The 22,307-nt window shown below is 34.4% G+C and overlaps 1 protein-coding gene across 5 annotated transcripts in view; it reads right to left on the minus strand.

The window, feature by feature from the left end:
- Positions 1-22,307, minus strand: part of kitlg.L (KIT ligand L homeolog) — a 36,477-nt gene that overhangs the window by 11,352 nt on the left and 2,818 nt on the right. For 3 of the 5 annotated variants that reach the window (NM_001086656.1, XM_018250687.2, XM_018250688.2), the window contains 3 exon segments: positions 2,595-2,753; positions 6,555-6,617; positions 8,561-8,662. In NM_001086656.1, coding sequence (NP_001080125.1) covers positions 2,595-2,753; positions 6,555-6,617; positions 8,561-8,662 — 324 coding nt within the window. 5 annotated transcript variants of the gene reach the window in all.

The following is a 22,307-nucleotide window of genomic DNA, read 5'->3' on the forward strand; positions in this document are numbered from 1 at the left end:
CAGAAGCTTGCCAAATCAACCACATAAAATACTAATGTTTTCAGTGGGCTGCCCTTATGTTGTGTTTATTTTATAACTGCTTATTTAAAATCAAAGGCTTGGCAGACTCAATTTAAGTTTAAATGCCTATAACTACAAAACTTTGTATACATGTAATTTTATATTCTTAAGCTGCACTTGTAAAAGTCATGCAGTGGCTTCCTAGTTGTAATAATTGCAGGACTTTAAAGTTATAGCAAACAACTCAGACTATTTAGAATACAAGTTTAAGTAAAAACTTAAACAAAGCATAAAAGAGAAATAAATCATGTTCAGTGCTTTTATTCCCATGTTTTTTTTTTGTTTGTTTCATGAGCAAAAATTAGGTATACCCCATAGAAAAGAACTCAGAAACATAAAAATCTGTGGTTTTGGCAGTCAGGTACTTGAGAATCATAGTGATGGGTAAATCTGACCAGTTTACTTTGCCGATCATTTGCTGAAATGCACTGAATTCTATGGGCGACAAATCTTTTTTGATGCGCAACAAATATTTTTGGACTAATAACAATTTTTACACCCATTGGAGTCTATGGGCATTATTTTCACTACTTGAGAGCCAATGTTGGAAATTGTATGTGTTTGGTACTTCCACCATAATAAAATACATTAATTTATTGTTATACTTTGTTTATATAGCCCTAAAAAAATCCTCAGTGCTTTACAGAGATTGTACATCATTCATATCTATCCCTGTTGAGCTTGCAGTTTAAGGTTCCTATCACATCTACACACACTATGTTCAACTTTTCCTCATCGAGAGCCTGTATGTACTGTACATTTTTGGAGTGTGGGAGGAAACCAGAGTAGCTGGAGTAAACATATGCAAACCTATACCAAACTCCTTGCATCTAGTGCCCTGACTGGCATTGAGCCCAGGATCCCAGCAAACATGTTTTATTGATTTTGTGAAAATTTGATCATTACCATTTAAATAACTTATTTGTGTTATGCAAAATAAATAAATTTGTTCTGCGCACACTTTTATTTCTGGCAGCTTTAGAAGTTAGTAAGCAATTTTTTCTTTTGTCATACACTAATACCCATTTAGAGCTTCCTAAGTAGTTTTGCCTCAAGACTAGATACTGGTCTTTTGGTATTTTAAAAGCCAGTAGATAAACAAGAACAGCCTGCAAAGGGCAGCATGCCAGAAATTAATAGCAAATGTCATGAAAAGAATGTGCACATTTGACATCTTTAATAATTGTTTTTCTTTGTATATTTAATTGATTCGAAAAAGCAGGTACAGCAGTGCATGTTGTCACTTCTGGATTACGTACTTTCATTTTAGGTCACACTCAGGAAACAAAGACTGCATTGTCTAATCCTTAAAATTATATATTGGCCAACAGCTACTTACTGTACTTTTCTAGAAAGAGTAATCTTTCGTTCCAAGTATTTAGTTGTTATCTCTTATAAGATATAATAGCCCTTTACAATCTCTGATTTAAACAGAATAATTCCTGCTTGTTGTACCTGTAACTACTACCAAAAAATTATTAAAAATCAGAAACCTATACAATTCTCATTTGTGAAACCAAATTTGATAGATGGATAACAATCTTTTTTGTGCACCCGCAGCTTGGCAAAATAAATTGCTCAATCTTTTTTGCTTTTACCAAACATAGGGAGATTACTTTATTAGCTTGATGATATTCATAAAGGATGACACAGTCCTATATAGATGTTTGGTGCTATACAAATATGCCAAATCTGTCCAATTCCATGTTTAAGAATACAAATACAGAAATCCAGGTCTACCAAAAGCAGAAGCATTCTAATTAAGGGCCTCTTGCATTAAGAAGTTGCATAACCCAAATAGAAAACCCTCATTTTGCTTGACTACTTTATCGAGAAGGTCTTATAATTAATAATATTTAGGAGGTTATTTATCGAAAGTTGAATGTTAATGTTTTCTATACCTCGAATGAACCCACAAATCAAATGGTATGTTATTTAAGAAAAAATCTTGAATGGAAAAAACAAAGTTATGCAATTCGAGTTGCAAAACACGAAAACTCAAATTGATTGAGTTTTTGCTGGGAAAAAACTGGAATCACTCAAATCATTTGAGATTTCGGGCAAAACCCCCCTGAAAAAAACTTGAACATCATGCAGGCTACTAACATCTTTAAATGGTTAAAGGGACCCCTGCAATTGACTCCAACATGACCTCAATAGGTTTTCAGATTTGAGCTTTTTCCAGGGTTAAAAAATATCAAAAAATATTTTTTTTTTTTAAAAAAACTCAAAAAGAGTTCTGACCAAAAAAAAAACCAAATCAAAAACTTGAATTTTCATGGAAAACACAACTCAAAACCTTACTAAATCTGCCCCTTAAAGTGCACAATGTATGGATAATGTATGGCTGAGCAGCACTGTTTGCACCCTATTCAAAGAAAGAAATCCCAGTTCCAATATTACAGTACACAGCATCTCATATCTAAAATAAAACTGTACCATACTGTTTGAAATAAAAATAAAGATGCCACCATCCATTATATGTATATTACTAAAACGCAATCAAGACAAAGATACTTCTTGTGATACATTACCATTTCATCATGTCGGATACAAATTCTGATGCCTTGAAGAATCAGGGAAAGATTCTTTATAATCAAAAAGTTCTGTGATGTATTCTCAAATTTTGTTAATAAGTTATCTAGGTGACGAGTCATTTCAACGACCATCATATAAAGCCAACAGTGTTTTGGCTAAAATGGAAAAAAGAAGAAGAAAACCATTATTATGCACAACATAGGTAGGAAAGAAAGACTATTTACTGCATTAAAAGTCTACAATGTCATGAGATTAAGCAAATAGTAGCTCAAATATGGGTTACTACTAATTTAAACTTTCCAGTAGCAGTATCCATACACATCTGAGGCTGATCAACCCTGATACAGAATCACTGTAACATTCACAAGAGACTGACAATAAGAATGTATATTACAAAGCAAGAATGCTGTGATGCATTCAGAATTACAGTGGATCTCAGTACAATTACCATCTGTAATATTTTCCCTTTAAACTCTGCACAGATGTTAATTTTTTTCTCCCACCAACTGCTTCAGTTTGACTTGGAAGTATATATTTTTGCATGACTATAAATACAATCCATGGTAATAAAAATGAAAATAAGTCTTTGGAGAATGAGAAAAAATACACAAAATATCATTATTCTGGCAACTGTCAAGAGATTCCACCAACAAAGAGACAATAAAATATCCCATAGAAATGAGAGGAACAATAAATAACAAAAATATGATCTTAATAGAGCCAAACATTTAATTGTTTGAGAAATCTTTTTCTATTTTTTTTAAGTCTATCAAGTCTAAAGGAAAAATATACTCTAATTATAAGTTCGGGGTGTCAGTTTCAAAGGGATGTTTTTTTGTATTTACCAAATTCCATTTTCAGTTATCTGCATATACAATAATTCTTAGTGACAAATGCCATATTGCTTACTTCAGCTGACAGTTTTTTATAGAGGAGAACTGCACAGTGGTTATATAGTGAATAAAGTACCCCCTCTAAAATTTAATGATATTATAAGTTAGGGTGGGTTTTGTCAGGTTATTGTCGCCAGTGTCCAAAAATACTTTAAAACCCGGAAATTTGCTGCAAATTTGCGCCTGGCGAATAAATTCGCCCATCACTATTTACAGGATATTTCTGGCTCTTGTGTACTATAAACAAATTACACTGAACTGTTGTAGTCTATTACTGTGATCCAGTCAAGGCAAGCAATACGTCAAGTTTTATCAAAGCAATTTCATAATTTATCAAAGCAATTTTATTTTATTCACTTCACTGTATTTACGAAAGTTTATTATTTTACATGAGTCCTTGGCATTGCCATTTTGTGCAATTGCTTATGATTAATAAGTTTAACAAGCACTCTGAATTTTATAGCCACCTTTTACTTTCTATTAAAAATGAAATAACCAACAAATAAAGTCATCAAGATTCATACTACTAGTTTAATTAAATACTTTATGCCCAAAATACAGTATAATACAGTAATACCACTATTCTTTTTGAACAGTAGTTCAAAAACATCAACAATACAAAATACAATACTATTTTTAATTTCCTAAATGTATATAGAATGGAATGTAAATGTAAGTAGAATAGTAATTTGAATTTAGTTGGTTTCTTTTCCATCTGCATTTTTTACTTATTGATAGTCTGTTATGAAAAGTCACCTCCTGAAACTACTAAACCAGGAATACTAGTTAATCAGCTATTTTTTTAGGACTAATCAATGTGGAATCCAGAAACATTCCTTTGCTCGACCACCTGCAGCTTTAAGAATTTAAGATGAATATAATCAGAAATACTTTCTCGGGATAAGAAAAGAATATACAATTATACCAGAATGAGCTAGACATGACATTTTTAGTTAAGTCATGGATGTCCAATTGGATGCCAAGGGGTCACATGTGGCCCTCCCACAGTCTGCTTAAGGGCTTTATTGAGCTCTTTATTACTCATTTTATTAACTTATATTTATAAAGTGCCAACATAGTCTACAGTGTACAGTGTATACAGTGAATACAGCCTCTGTATATGAGAAGGGTATAATATAGAATGCTGACATTTTTAGTGCAGCAAAGTAATTTGGGTGGAGCAAAGCTGTTATGGAGGGTTTCACACATAATGAAAATACAAATATTTGAAAACTAAGTCTCTAATTTGGGAACACCTACCATTAGAGTAATTAATAGTGATAGGCGAATTTGGGGCATTTCGCTTCGCAGAAAAATTTCCCGCGAAATTCGCAAAATGGCGTCCATTTTTGTAGAAATTGCGCCGTCGTCCATTTTTGCTGGCGAATTTTCGAGGCAGTTTCGTGAATTTATTCGCCGCCAGCGAATCACGGGAATTCGCCAGGGAATTTGCGCCTGACGAATAAATTCACCCATCACTAGTAATTAACAATTAAATAAATGAAAGTTGTCAAACTGGTGGCTCACACAATGAATCTGTAATTATCACAGATACATTTGTGCTCATACTCTGTTTTCATAAAAAATGTATTTTGATAGATATTTTTATAACCTATAAAAACTTTCTTAGAGGCAGAAGGCACGAGCCACAGGGGTTAATGGAAGCTCAAGTCTGAAAGACACATGTAAAAAATACTAAAAGACAACATAAACTGTTTAGCCCCAAGGTTATCCTTTAGACATTATCATGAGATTGTTGGACTAAGTGGTCCAGGTGAGAATTACTCTTTCATTGAATAGTATTGCTCCCCACCCTTCTTTTGTAAACCTTCAATTGCAAGAGTGGCAGGCAGATTTTGTTAAAAAAGCAGCGCTTACAAGAGATTAATATGAATACTAGGGTGTGGACAGGTCCTTTTGCTACTGAGCCAGACAGACGGGAAATGTAACACTGTTTGTATTTTCTAAGAATGCATGAAAAGTGCTTTTTTTCATGCAGCCCCCCAGGGAGGTCTATAGGACTGTCTCTTTAATTCTGCATGCTAAGATCTTTCCTGATTTCCTGGCTATTGAACCTTAGTGATGGGGGACTTAAACCTGTATGGCAGCATGTGTTCTGAGAAACAGATTTTTATCATTAAACAGCTTTAGATCAGCCGTGCAATCATCTAACATGGTGAAAAACCTGCTGCTCCTAATCCCCAACTTAAACTGTATTTCTGATTAAATTGACCTAAGGCATTTGCTTATCAGTCTCTTTACTGTCCTAAAGCTGGTAATTCAATATTCACCAAAGAAAAACCCTTGAATATGGCTTAAGATATCTTATCATATCACATAAATCTTACTTCATTTGCAAACCACACACACCGTTTAAATAATACAAAGGAGTGTAAATGAACTGCTGTAATGTAAACTCAATAAAGAAAGAAAACCACATTTAATAAATAAATACATTTAATAAACTGTATGTGTATCTTAGTTTCTGCCTGCCCATAATATACAACTATAAATGTGTATGCTATTGCATTCTTATGTGTCTTTGTGTGTGTTTCTGAGTAGCTGTATGTGGGTATTGTATTTCTATAAAAGTTGTGCAGTTGTATATTTCACAAAGCTCCATAAAGAATGTAAAGTAGAATTTGAACAGCATCAATAAGGGTCATTCATGAGCCACATAAATGCCAACTGCAATTGACCTCAGTGACAGATTCCATGTTCTGGTGTTCATCATTACATTACTACATTTCATCACAACACTCCTTTATTTGCCATAGAAAACTGAAGTATTAATCAGTTTTAACCTATTCATTTCAGAGATAAGGATTTTTTTCAGACATTCTGCAGTTATTCACTGTTACATATGTATATATATTAAAGCTTGCAGTGCCTAGAGTTAATACACTCTATTGGAAGGACAATCAATGATTATTTATATATTTTTAGAGTTATCAACCTAACTCTGTTTTGATCCATATTGAAAAACAAAGATCAACGATAAAAGCATGTATCTGTTCCCTCATTGCACACTATTTATGTATATTCAAAAATATATTTTCTTACCAGACTCTCCTTTTTTGGAACATATTTCAATTTCATAATGTAATCATTAGGGAGATTTCCTACCTAAAAAAAAAGAGAGTAACAGAATTATTGACCATGAAGAAGAATATTTTTATTATAGTTTTCAATTCTTGGAAAAATGGATAATTATCATTATAATTTTTGTGGTTGTACATTGGTTTTTATTAATCGTAGGCTAAAATGGAAAGCTGTCTATATTCTAGTTAGGGCAATATTCGTCTTCATTCGTCTTCATAGTATATGGGACTATTGATTTCTAAGGTCGTACAAATCTTAAATAGATAACATGTATAATGAGTAATATAAGGAAGGGTGTCCCATTTTTTAATCAATGGTGTCTAAATACTCCAACTTTTTTTATAGTGAGATAAATAGATTTTTTTTTTCAAATACAAAAATATATTCTTTTTAGGATACAATACTGAGCAAAAAATCCAAATTACATTTGAGGAGCTAAATCCACAACCAAAAAAGGCAAATTCAAACATGCCTTAGAGAAGTATTGAGTTAAGCATTGGCACTTATCCCTGGTCAAATTTGCAATCTTTTGTCAACTTTTATGACTTATGCAAACACATGACTACTGTAAATTGGCAAAGGTACTAAGCTCTGATAACAGTATACTAAGCCAACTTGCCAAAAAAAAAATGACTTAGCAGTTGCCAAAATGTAAATGACATGAAGAGCAAACAAGATAATGTTCTGCACTTACAATTCCATGACAGAATGTCATTCAAAATGGAGCAGTGAAAAACAAAATATCTTTTGCCATTTGAGGTAACAATTTAAAAAATGTATATAAACATATGAATGTTAATAGCACATGCATGATTTCAAAAAAATGACTTGCTAAATATTTTTGAAAGACACATAGGGGCCCATTTACTAAGGGTCGAAGAGAATTTTCGAATGCAAAAACTTCAAATTTCAAAGTAATTTTTGGGTACTTCAACCATCGAATTGGCCAAAATTCTATTCAAATTCAAAAAATGTAGAAAATTCTAACATTCGAAAATCGAAGTACTGAACTTCGAATTTGACACTTCGCCTCCTTAAACCTGGCAAATTGCTGTTTAGCCTATGGGGGACCTCCTATAACCTTTTTGAGTGTTTGGCTAAGTTTTGAGTAGTAAAATCGATCGATCCGTTTTCGATCAAAAAATACTCCGACTATCGAAGTATCAAATTCGATGGCCGAATTTCGAAGTTTTTTAACTTCGAAATTCGACTCTTAGTAAATGTGCCCATACAGTTGAAACAAGTGTCTATATTTTCATTGTAAATACTGCTGCTAATTGCTTTGAAATATCAAAAGTCAGTTTTTAGGGGTGCAGATTCAAGCACACACCCTTGAACAGGTAAAGTCCTTTCTTAGACTACTACACAGTATTCAGGTACGAGCAGTTGCAGAAAGGACATAGGTCAGCTGTGAAGAATCAGTCTTAGCTGTAAGAAATCTTTGTTGCATACATAACTTATGATGCTAAACTGATTTTATGTGGGATTAGATAAAGTTTATTTTAACACTAGGCATCAACCAACCATTACATAAAGCTGTTGGAACACCTATCCAACACACTTTACTTATGACACTGATAGAGCAGTGCCAAGTTTTTGGAATTAAGTTCTTGGCTGTAATAATTTGTATTGTAAATGTATGTTTGCAATGCATGTCTAGGCTATAGTCTCAGTTTAGCTCTGCCAAGCTTGTAGGGAAAATGGCAAACACATGATTATAATGGCTCATCAGCAAAACTGTACCATAATATCAGATAACATTTATAGGTTTGTTTTATTACAGTGTCCGATATACGCACTTCCATTGCATGTGGTAAATTAAACAAGGTTAGTGAATCTTTCATTTAGCAAAGGAAACTATGGTGCAATCTATTTGAACAATATGTTTTTCTATAGTACACCCATTTAGCTGACCAGGTATGAGCATTGTTGTAAACATTAAATGGTTGGCTAGGTAAAACTCTTACCAGTTTCTGAATGTCATTTACAGCATCAGTGATTGGATTTCCACATGGATTCCCAAAGCAATGGAGAAACAGTTGAAGATAAATGCATATGATAATCCAAGTCTGTTGGAAACACATGGAATAAAATATGTTAATATAAATAGAGTAAATGTTGGATAATATGCTAAGGAAAACCAGCTTTCTAATGAACCAAATATGAGCTCCCAAAATTAATTATTTACATCATCCTATTGATTATTCTAGTTTTTCAAGGATGTTATTTGTTGACAAATAGAACCAAATCAAATGTTCAAATGGAACAAACTTAAAAGAAGAAAACACGCATGCTGCAGCATTTGCAGTGACACTTCAGCAAAGCTATACCAATGTGCAGTATTCTATTGCCTCTACAAGATATGTAATTTAAGCCTACTGAGTGCAACCTAAGGCTTGACTAGACTACGAAGCACAAGGGACCCATCACTGATGCAGACACAGAAACTTAAGGGTGAATTAAACAGAAAGCGGTTCAACAAGTTGCCTCTCTAGCCAGCCTGTAGTTGCGTTGTCCTTACATAAAACGCATATACTCTTATAGTATAAGAATGTTGATATAAGCATGTTCAGAGTATAAAGCTACTCATTCCAAAGGAAATATTTAGCTTTGTTTAGAATCAGCTGAGATGTAGAACTTTCTGGTAAGCACTCTCTACACTGGTACAAAGAAGTTCCAAATTATTGACCTGATAGATGTTACTTTATGACACATATTAGAAAATTCCACTTTAACAAGCATTATGCAATATGTTAAAGATGCTGACAGAAGCAGCTCAGCCATTATTGGAATGTAGTCGGTAAAGCAGAGTAGGATTTTCAGTTCATCGAATGAATAGAGGGTATTTATTTAACAAAAACTTGCAAAAAAATGCAGTTTGCATTGTAACCCCAATTATGTCTAAATAGCATGGACTGGCTACCTCCTCAATCTGGTCATCTGGTCATTCTTTGTTGTAGGCAGCAAAGACACAAATTCATTATATAATCATTTTACTATATGTCTCACGACTAAAATTGACTAAAGTTTGTCCTTTCTATAAAAATTAGATGTATAAATTATATTTAAAGGCCTACCTTAAGATCTATAAATGTAGATGCATTGTTTTATTTTAGTCCCCAATCAATCCATTATATTAAGGGATATTATGGCATTAAACATAAGAATTCATTTGTCAAGATTTCCCTATCCACCTGTCAATACCAATTGTTCTTAATATATGTATATTTTTACTTTTACATGAATATATAATATTTATTTAACAAAAACAATGCAGTTTGCATGGCTGTCCTGATAATGTAAGCAGTACATATGGCTCTCCAGGATCTAGGAGTAGTAGAATGATACTGTACATCTATAATCAAAGGATTCCTCACTTTTGCTGTGCAGAATGGCTTCCGAAAGGTGTGCAGCTTTGGCATAATTTGGCAGTGTTACGTTAGATATGAGCAAGGTTTGTCCAGATCTGGAAATGTTAACAATTGCTATGTGCTGTATTATAAGCAGGATAGACCCTGCATATGCAAGTGATGTAACATTTTGTCCGAAATTGTTACATCACTTGCATTTAATAAACATGCAGAGTCTATTCTGCTTGTAAGAGCCTTGTTGTGCCCGTTTCCATTCTACATGCTACGAATTGGAAGGTGCAGATCTCTCGGGAGACATTGAGCACCAGGCAGAACCATAGCTCTAAGGGTCAGGGTGTGCTGGTGAGTACTTTGTCTTAACAATTGAGATCAAAACATATTTTATGTGACATTTTTAGGGAAAAGGCACATTGAGCACAGAGGGGACCTCTGTTGTTTTCTGATGACTCTATGTGCGCTGGCCTTATACCATACCATAACCCCAATTTTCAGCTTTCTTGCCACCATATCTCATACGTAATGATTATCCTCTGTTTGTGCATAGCACCTATCCTAGCAGTAAAATTAAGCTCTATATTTAACTTTATGTTTTTATTTATGTATTTGACAGACATATAGCTTGGTATGCACAGGGAAACTTCCATTATATCTTTGTAAATGAAGGTCTATAAATTGTAAAAAGCTGTTTATTTGCCTTTATAGTTTTTAAAAGTGTTGGGTGATTTAGCACAATCATTTTTAAAAATACATCCGTGAACACTGTGACATGACATATATCAATTTTTAACATTGGTCCTCCAATAACAAAGACATACCAGATGTTTTCTTTTCAGCTCAAAATATATAAAATATTGTATTTGCCTTTCTTGTTTTTTTGTAACTTTTAACCAATTTTAACATTGATCCTCCAATAACAAAGACATACCAGATGTGTTCTTTTCAGCTCAAAATATATAAAATATTGTATTTGCCTTCCTTAAAGCTAAAACTTAAAGCAATATCCTGCTTCCATTTGCAGACATAATATAGAACCTATAAGTAATATTTATTGGCTCTGCTTTGATGTTTCAGCCAATAAAATGTAACCTACGATATCAGTTACTATAAGCCATACTGGAGACTACAAGGTAAAGCTAAATGCAAAGAAATATCATGATAGATTATCTACACATTATGTTGCGAGGATTTCAACATGTCATTCAACGACAACAACAGAGGTGCAGAATTACCTCAGAATGTCCCTACACGTCTTACAATATCATTTAGTTTTATTTAAAATGAAATTGTGTTTTCTATCAGCAACTGATTTTCTTGATTTTCATGGGGGTTCAAACAAATCAAGATTTGGATTTGGTACAGGTATTCAATGTATTGTCTTTCAGTTCTATTTGAGTATGATTTTTCATTACAGTCTGTAATAAAATGAAATGCAAAGCAATGTACAAATAGTGTGTCAGACAGCTGTATTTTAAATAAAATAAAACCAATAGAATACAAATCCCTTAAGTATATTTGCTGCTAACTGAAGCACATGCCTGCAGACACAATATACAAAATATGCATACTTGTAATATTACTGCTAGAAGGTGTCTATTGTTAAGAGACTATTTAGTAGACAACTGTTTAAATTTCTTTTAAAATTTTACATTCTAAAACACAATAGTAAATAAATGGCAACCATTGCATCACAACATCTACTTGATATACATGTGATACTGGCCAATGCCATTTCATTGATATTAAACATTGATATATTTGATGCCTCATTTCTTTGTCTGGGTTTCTTTTGTAAAAACAAATCAGTGCTTCATGTATACAAGTTGATTATTATGTGCTATAGTGTTTGACACATTGCAACATGGAATCATGTGCAAGTCAAAAAAGAGTGTTACTAGCTACACACACACACACACACACACACACACACAGACACACACACACACACACACACACAGACACACACACACACACATATAGACTAGTGAACTGGTTGGTTGTTCGGATACCAAATCCATGCTGATGATACTGATTATACATGCTGATGAATTTTTAAAAAGAAGAATAGACAAGATGAAAAGATGTTCTGAATCCAAATGCTTCACATGGCTAAACATTCCATATATCCAAATTCACTGGTTTTGGATATGGTCTACCAGGATTTAATTGGGATCCATGCTTACGTGTCTTCTAGTTAACAGTCTTCTAGTTACCAGTCTTCTAGTTATCTAGGGTTGATCATCTTGAATTTGACTATCATTAACGTGCAGGTAACTGGCTTAAGGCCCAGATGGACAACTGTGGATAGAAGGGGAAGGTTAGCCTCTAAGGTTCTAGAATCAGATCCTGTAAAATGTTTCAAGCTGTCGTAATGTCTTGGGTTTTTCAAAACCTACTAGCAACCATAGAATTAAAAAAAAATGCAAATCCAGTCAAATATGTTTTGTGTAATGCTCACACTCATATCATGGCACATTTTCAACCCTTAATCTGCTAATGGTTTTTGAAAATCAATGCAGATATGGCATGCTCCATTCATCATTCTCCTTTGTTGTGTCAGGCAACCTGTATTTCCAGCCAAAGCAACTATTGATTGTTTCCCTAAAATGTTTCCACTTCTACACCTATAATCTTAAATGTAGATTCTGTAAGTGAGATATAATCCTTGTGATGAATAAAACTATATTTGCTGTTGCTAGCCCTCATTCTTTCCATATGAAGAGCAGAGATTATACAACATTTAAAATGCAGTGTAAGGAATGCACTTCCTATCTGGATTCCCAGGGTAGCAAGCACAGAAAAAAGATACAGGATTTGTTAAATAAAATGAGCCAAGACAGAGCTGCTTGTGTAATTGAAGTCATCTGGAACAAGCCATTACACTCATTAATGTCACTCTTTCTCCAGTGGGCATACGTTGTCCAGGGTACTTATTAAGCTCACCGCAAACCCACACTTACTTTCCATTCCAAGACATATTCCTCTTGGGGGTTAGCACTCAATTTACTACTATAAAATCAGTTAAATTGCCTTTACAGATAGTGCTCCTTTTGGAAAATGGGAATGATTTTCCTTGCTAGCTAAGCATGTATTCCCCCACCACACAAGACCCTTAGTTTAGAGATTTATGATAGTGTTTTACAAGCCGACAAACCAACAGGCCATGATATGGAACTCCTACACACATTGTAGCAAAATTTTTAAACAATCAGTGGGAGGATGGGAGGATAAATGACCGATTAAATAAATATATAAAGTAGACTATATTTGATAGTATTTTATATAATATATGTATTCTTGTTCTGATATTAACATATGTATTTAATACACTGAGGAAGCATTAATGTGCAAAAGAATTGAGATATAATTTATTTACATCATAAATATTAGACTTGCAGTCAGGGTTGAACTGTAGTTATGACAACACATGAAGCTTGAGGCCTTAAAATTTCAGGTGCCACTATTTCTTGATAATGGTGGGATTTTACAGACCCGATTCAGGGGTCAGTTTTTAATTAAGCACTTCTATCATGACTGCCAGAGTAATCACACTGATACTAGGTGAAACTGCTGATGTTGGTCTCCTGGCACATATCCAAGGCAAAGCCCTTTTTAGCTTTCAGCAAAATAATTAATTGGCTTCTCATGGGAGCAGGCTAATGGACAAAATAATGCAATAACTAATACAAATACATTTCAGCTAATATTCTATCATTTGTCAGGTATATACACGTTTATTAAACTTGTGAATATTACATGCTTGCTAGGCAAAGAATTCTATTCTAAAGACTCCCATAAATGGTAGAGGTATGTCTGAACTTCAAGTTTAGTTAGATCAGATTTATACCATAAAACCCTGTTTTTTACACCACATTATATATATTGGTTATATATTGGTGTTCATTTCTCTCTAAGCATGTATGATGTAAACATTTTTACTGCGTGTGTAAATACATTTTAGTTAATATGTAAAATGTTTTTTTTTGTGCTATAACGGCTTTGTAAAAATACATTGTGTATGCAGTAGCTCCATAAAACTAAAGCTATATGTATCTAAATACAAGTATATTTGCCCCTAAGGTTGGCATTCCTGTTCTGTGGATACTTTATCTGCTTTCCTTTCCTTTTTATCAAAGGCTTGGTGCACAAATGATTTACTACTACAGCAGCAGAAAATAGCTGAGATTTCATAGCTACACTTCCTTGGTGACCTTGCATTTGATTTATTGCCTGGTGGTAAGTAAACAGCACAAAATATGCAATATTGATACCTGTTGGGGTTCTTGCATAATCAGCTCTACTAGTAGTGACATTAGTCATTGTCTATCTGGAAAATAGACATTTTTGATGCTGCTTTGGTCATTGCCTTTGTAGCTTTACAAAGTGTAAAGGATTCATATATTTTTAATTAGTTTGTTTTTAGCTGAACTCCTACAGATACAGTTGTAGCAAATCGTGTTTTTTGCAACAGTATCTTTAAGGCAAAGTGTAGACTGGTATAACAGTGAGCATTTTAAGGCAATAGGAGAAGAGACTCATTGGGATGGAAACCATTATGGTGCATCTGGTTTTATTCATTCGTAGCCCCCTCCCCCCAGTGGAACTCTGTAACTGATTACTTATTTTGCCTTTACTGTGAACTGGATTCACTTTTTATTCAGTTCTTAAATGAGAACTATTCATTTATCATGGTTCTCTTATTTCTAGAATTAAATTGCCACACTTGGATCATATGTTAAACCCCTTCTAGCAAGGATATCACACTCAGAATTCTCCAGCTGGTTCTTCAGCTGTTGTGAACTTCAGTTCCCAGAATCCTCTGCATATGTTGAGTGTTTGTAATTAAAACACATGTTTATTCCTACTGTGCCCATTTAGGGGTAAATGAAGCCATTGGGTGGTATTCTCCAATGACAATCACGCTTTCCCAAGTTGGTTTGTACAGACTGAAAAGTGTCATAGAAGGTGATAATTAACTGATCCAAAATGGAAGAAGACAGATTCCCTTACAACCCCTTTGTGCTACTCTTGTTGGCATGTACAATTACAGCATTTTCCATTTGACCATCTATATGCTTGGCCAAGCACAAGAAAATCTGACTGTATGGTCAGTAGGTTAGTCAAGCTAATTGCAATTGAACTGGCCAATGTGAAGCCATGAGTGGCTTGTTTATTGTCTCAGATAGTTGACCAAGGCATCTTACCAGGCTGCAGTGGTCCTATGATGTTATAACATTTTTTATTTCAATGTTCTAGTTATTGTTAAATGTTTTTAAAAGAAGTAACATTGCATTATTCATGAAAGCACAGAAGATTACATTTCTGGGGCATAACAGTTTAATTTGGCGTCTTGTTAGGGTTTAGATTGCTTTAACATTCAGCTACTGTTGGATGCTGGGAGCTGCTTTTAAACACATGAAGGGCCCCAGTTCAGCATTATTTGTGAGTGCTCTATACAGTCTAGCAGACCAACAAATGCTACACAGGCAAGAATTGGCTCTTCAAGTCCTGTACATACATTTGTTTTTCTCTGACTTTAGGTAAGCAAAGGGGAAAGAACATTTTAATTGTCAGTGAAAGGCAAGTGGTTGACAGGGTAATGAAAGGAATGTTTGTGAAACAGGTAAATATTGCTTTGGGGTTATTTCAGAAGGAAATTCTAATGCACGTATTTAGAATCATTGTTTTGTTCAGAAACTGTAGATGCAAACAGCAAGATAGCAGCTGTCAGTAGTACCAGTAAGCATTGTTTGATTTCTGGCTTTATTGTGCAGCAAATACAAGCTGTTCTGTATATTCAGGAGTCAGGGCTAACATCTCTTAAAGAATACTATAATTCTTATTTGTGTTATTTTGCATTAAAGGACCAGTAACATCAAAAAATGAAATTGTTTTAAAGTAATAAAAATATAATGCAGTGTTTGCCCTGCACTAGTAAAACTGCTGTGTTTGCTTCAGAAACATTACTATTGTTTATATAAATAAGCTGCTGTGTAGCAATGGGGGCAGCCATTCAAAGGAGAAAAGGCTCAAGTTACACAGCAGATAGCAGATAAGCTCTGCAGAACATAATCTGTTATCCATTATTTATCCTGAGCCATATAACCTTTTTTCAATTTCCGCCATTGCTACTCAGCAGCTTGTTTATATGAACTATAGTAGTGTTTCTGAAGCAAACACATCAGTTTTACCAGTGCAGGGCAACACTACGGGGCACATTTACTTAGCTCGAGTGAAGGATTGGAATGAAAAATACTTTGAATTTAGAAGTATTTTGTTGGCTATTTTCGACCATCGAATTGGCTATTTCGACCTCCGACTACTACTACAACTTCGACTTCGAATTGAATGATTCGAACTAAAAATCGTTCGACCATTCGAAATACTGTCTCTTTAAAAAAAACTTCGACCACCGAACCTACCGAGCACCAATGTTAGCCTATGGGGAAGGTCCCCATGGCTTTCCTAGCAATTTCTGATCGAAGGAAAATCGTTCGATCAATGGAATTGCGGTAAATCCTTCGACTTTAATATTCGAAGTCAAAGGATTTAACTTTGATGGATTTGCAGAATCTTCACTCTTTAGCCAACAAAACCACAGGAGAAACAATTTTTTTTGCATCATATTTATTGCTCGTATTTTATTCTGTAGGCAATGCGGAAGCCTGCTTCATTTGATTATCTAGCAATCCCATATTCCCCATAATCTTGCCAAGTCAAAGTCCAGTTCACAGAAAGCAATTTATTGAGTTTTCCTTTTTTTAATTAGATAAGTAACTTTTTCCTTCTGACTGATAACTTTTGACCCTGACATTTGGGAACCTTTCTAATTTTTTCCAGACCCATGTGTTTGTTTATGGTCACACTATCCCTTTGATATCACAGAAGCTTTCCATACATTCTCCAAGTAAATGCTGAATCTTTGAACGATATGCTGTCTTCAGGGTGGATATTCTGGCTCGTCCACCGACAGGAAAAGATCAATATCTTATGGCTACTTACAGCTCCTCTTGGGAAAATAACAATAAAGTACCACACCCAATTGAAAACAAATACTTTACCTAAATCAAAGGAATAGTTTTGCTCCAAAGGGACTCTTGTAGTGTCAACACTAAACAATACATTCTTGTGAAACTGGGCTATCTGGAATAAACAATTTAGCAGCTATTAATATTACAAGCACTTAGAATAACAATGCAGCATTATTTAGCCTACTCTTGTTTACTTTTCAGGCAAAAGCTGTTTCTGATGCCTATGTAGCTCAGACAGAGTAGCAGATGCTGCATTGGATGCCTGATTTGAAGAGCAATGCAAATTGGGAGCATGCAACTAAGACAATACAGTGTAATATAAACACTGCAACTATCCATTGTAACCCTTATACTGCTAGGTTCATTTTTCAGATCGATGCAAAATAACATTATTGAAAAAACTTTATTCTAATATTCTAATTACTTAGTGGTGGTTGTTAAGATCAAGCATTAAATACATGGGTAATCTATAAACTGTAAAACACATCTCTAAAGGCTTCATATGTTTCCATGTATTAGTAACAGACCCTAGATAAAAGACTTTGACATTCATCTGAATTGTGTGCGTGGGAGGCTAAACTGCCAATTCATCTTTCCCTGTCATTTTTTTTCCAGTGCAAACTTGGCATCCACTTCAAAACTGATAAGATCTACAATGAATAAAATGGGCAGGGCATGTGCTTCAAACTACAGTGTCGGTAACAACTGTAAATGTTTGCAAGCCAACAGCAATTTGACTTTGTCTCTACTCTTCTCTGCTGAGCTGTAGCTCAGTCATACAACTTGTGTCCAGGGAGCCAGCAAAACACATATAGCATATATAATAGACTTTCAGTATATGAGCTTTTTATTCTTTTAGCTACTTAGCCTAAATATATACTTCTTCTAAAGGTGATTTTATAGTGTTAGTATCCAGCACATTCTTGTTTATGACTATTCCCATGATCTGGTTATGCTTAAAAGTACTTAATATGTAACATAGGCTGTGAAAAAGGCATTAGCACAATAATGTGACCTCAGTCATGCGTAAATCCATAGTTAAATTCCTGTTAATGAATAAAATTTACAGCTAATTAGGGTCAAATAAATCTTCTTTATAGAGCATTTACTCTTTTTCATAACCTGTTTTCCAAGTGAAAAAACAAATCAATTTAACTTAATTTAATTTGTTCAGTATATCATAATTTTTATTTTCCACTGGAATTTGTCAAATTAAAACATTAGGAGGTAAAATCATATCATTATTATCCCTTTGCTAGCTTCTTTAAGGGTGTTACCTGTACAGCCTACAGTAGCCAAGATAGTTCTATGCCACTCCTGACCACCCCTAGAGGGCTACTCTGAAGTCAGAAATGTTGGGGGTGCAAGGGGTGTTAGTAACATTTTGAAATGCATATATTTACACAGGTTTCTAGAGACTTCAGTTTATCTGGTCAACGGTAGACCTTGACACCATATGAATGATGCACAATGAAGCCAGTTTCTGGTGTACACCTCGGAAAAATACTGATGTTTATTCATAAGGAGCTTTAATAAAATAAAAAATATATATACTTAGTAGGCTCAGTGGCAAAAACACAATATTTTGTATTCTGGGTTTGAAAAAAGATTTTATTTATAAAGCACCTAGCATAGAAAAATGGAATCCATCAGTAGATGTCTGAGTTCATGCTCCTGATGACTTGAAATCCATCACTGACTTTTGTGATTTGCCCACACTCTTCTAGACCTCACCACTTTTCCAATTAGAAAAAGATCTAAACTAAGCAGCCCCACTACACAAGTCGTCTCTCTCCCAGAAAATCACAAAGGTCAACACACACTAACACATGGCAAATTGCCAGAAACCAGTCTCAAAGAATCTTAAAAGTCAGGTCAACAAGTGACTTGACAAAGGCTCGGAAATGTTATATAGGGTTTGACTAAGAGCCTACTTAAGGGCAATTTTGAAACTCAATTCAGACCATGTGCGTCTTTTTTTATGGCAATTAGTGTTGGTGGATTCATTTAAACTGCTTTGCACTAAAAATCAGGTGTAGCTTTGGAACGGCATCTGTGTAGACTGATAAATAGCAGAGGCCTGGCTGTAGCTGTATGTATGGTGATGGCAGGTGAAGGCACCTTATTTGTAAACCAGACAAATCTATACTCTTTATTCATACCACTCCTCTTTATAAATTCATTACAGCTTCTTAAATAACTGTATGTTTTATTTTAATCCCATACCTTTGGCCAAAAGAATAATGAGCAAAATGGAACAGCCAATATTACAGTACAGTGCTGAACAGTAGGCCCATCAAAGCTAAAGTTATTTCCAATACAGTACTGAAATGAGCTATTACACCTAATAATAAAAAAATGTTATCCTGTCTGTCATGAGGAATATTCTGCTTCTGAATTTCAGAGGCAACTGAATCATCATATAATCGTGGAAATACTTATTCTCAACCACCCAGCTGCCCCAAATCCACATTTTACATTACTTTCTAGGACAGCTCTCTATTTCTGGTGATCCAGGTAAACCGTTGAAATAAGCAATTTGAATCAATTCACAGAGTTACAGATTCTTCAACCAGTTCTTTCAATGAACAATATATATGTCAACCAAAAACAAAAACTGCATCAAGCCCATCATCTAGCATTCCACTATGTATACTAGTTTTACAATTACTGCAACTACAGTATGTAAATACTAGTGATGGGCGAATTTATTCGCCAGGCACAAATTTCCGCAATTCGCCATCTACGATTAAATTTGCCTTGAAAATTCGCTGGCGTCAAAGTATTTTCAATGGACACCCATTGACTTTAATGGGCGTCAAATGTCACCGGTGCCAAAGTTGTTGCCGGCGTCAAAATTTTTCAACCATTTCAATTTGCGAATTTCGTGGCGAAACTAAACGGGACAAATTAGCCCATCACTAGTAAATACATTATGATCCTAACAGTCACAACATCTGTTAGCCAGTACAACACAAAATCAACATATTGAGGCAGGAACATTAATTTTCCCAACAGGAACAACCAAGCACCAAATATCCATGGTTTCAAACTGAGCATTAAATGTACTCAACAGTCAAACAAGTGAGACATAGCAGTATAAACCAATAGGGAAGAATTATGAGTCTTGATGTCCCACAAGCTTAGGGTTTTTGCATTGCACAGACTAGTCTTTTACTAATCTTGGAAATGGTATAGAGGATACCTGTGTTAAAATGTGACAGTAAGACTAAACATTTTAGGTACAGAATGTATGCTAAACACATATCTATGAGCTGCAAAGGTCACGTTTGTGAGTCTTAGTTTGACGCTTGCAAGAAGGCCCAAACCTTGCTGATGGAAAAAAGTCCTTAGTTCTTTGCAAGATAAAGTGCTTGCAGTTTGCAGTTTATAAATTATCTCTATTTTGGTAACCAAATCTGACAAATGATGGCAACCTGCATAACGTCAAGCCAACTATGTGAGTTTAAACATACCCTTGTTACCTAATTACTGACATGGGTAGATTTGTAAGTACTTCGTCTACAATTAGGCAAATTAATTTAAATAAACCACTGTATAAATTATATATATATATATATATATATATATATATATATATATATATATATATATATATATATATGCATATAAATTCTGTATCCGTATTCATATCTACTATATTGTGTAAGTACTATAATATATAGCAAGCACATATAGCAGTACACTCTCAATACACATTTTTTTTTTTTTTATTTTTTTTTTTTTTTTATTTTAAACAATTAATTACATACATTCCAGTACAACAGCATGAAAAATAGAATCTTAAAAGGAGCATCCCATCATACAATTGAACCCCAATTGATTAAAATTCCCTTAAGGTGATATTATTAATAAGTGTCTCTGTAAACAACCAGTATTGTTACAATTCACCATACCTATACATGATACCTGTGCATTATCAATTTAAAATACCAGTGTTGTTTTAAATTACAACACATTTTTTAAAGAAATTCAACATTAAATATTTATTTCATATTTTTAACATGTTTCATAAGTAACCCATGTCCCTATCAGCCAACAATGGTGCATACAGCCATTGAACCACTCAATGAAATATGGATACAATTAATTGAAACAACCACTTTAGTAAATCATAGGAAACATTCCATAATACACAGTAAACCTCATTTACTTCCCAAAGTTACATTTGTAGGTGAAATGTCAGCTTTGATTTCAGAATGATTGGTAGATTAGAATGCCACTGCAATGACCTTGCTGATACACACATTTGGCCAATTTCCAATGCACCTCATTTGTCTTCTGGAAGAATATGAATACGACTTGGGAACTTTGATAACTGTTAATGTTATTGGCACCCACAAAGCTGGATTTGGTAGTTTAACTCATTCCACACACGAGGTCAACCAGCAGATGTGAGGAGAATATATTGTGATTGTTAAAGACCGGAGGTGAATTTTACCTCTCACCTCTGACACGTGCCACTTTTGAAGGTAACCCCCATAAAGCGATGAGTTTTGAATGTACCATAAAAAATGTTAATCCTACCCTACTTCAAAGTGATCCCACTGGCTCCCCTGTGCAAACGTTATGCACCCATGTGACTGATGACTGGTAGTACCTCTCCCTGCATTTTAATAAACAACAAACCCATTGAACATTTACCTTAAGCCATTGTAAAAATTCCCAAAAGAGCAGGTTTACAAATACAGCAGTGTGTTGAATTTTATCGTGTATCAGTTGAAACAATAAATCAAGGTTTTCTATAAACATGCAGTAGCCACGTCTCATCACATGCTCTTCAGTTTGTTTATTTAAAACATACCTTAAGCCACAGAACAATTTTACAGGGGGATTCTTGATATTTTTTCCCAGTTCTTAAAATACTGCAGTAAACTTAGCTGTCAGATAAGTATTCCAGAGAAATGCAAGCGTGTATATCAGCCGTTCATTCGGCATCTCAGCAGGGATCTAGTAATCTTTGGCAACAATAAGAATAGAAGAAATATTGTTGGGACAAGTGTGAGTGTTGTGCTAACACACCTGCTTGCATGCCAGTAATATTCTTGAAACAGTTACATGTGCATAATATAGGACCTGCATGTACTCTTTCTATAATAGTGCTTCTTCTGCAAACATATAGGATCAGAAGAGCTTGCAATCTACATGTATGGCACTGGGAGTATTCCAGCTGTTGAAGTACTGCAGCTCCCAGCAGCTTCTTTGGTGGAAGGGGGGAATAATATGAGTTGGTTCTGCTGCAATTTGAGTTATAAAGGCCACCTATTCCAAACCTAAAATCTTTAAAAATGTTT

This window comes from Xenopus laevis, chromosome 3L (assembly GCF_017654675.1).
Source record: "Xenopus laevis strain J_2021 chromosome 3L, Xenopus_laevis_v10.1, whole genome shotgun sequence".
Classification (NCBI taxonomy): domain Eukaryota; kingdom Metazoa; phylum Chordata; class Amphibia; order Anura; family Pipidae; genus Xenopus; species Xenopus laevis.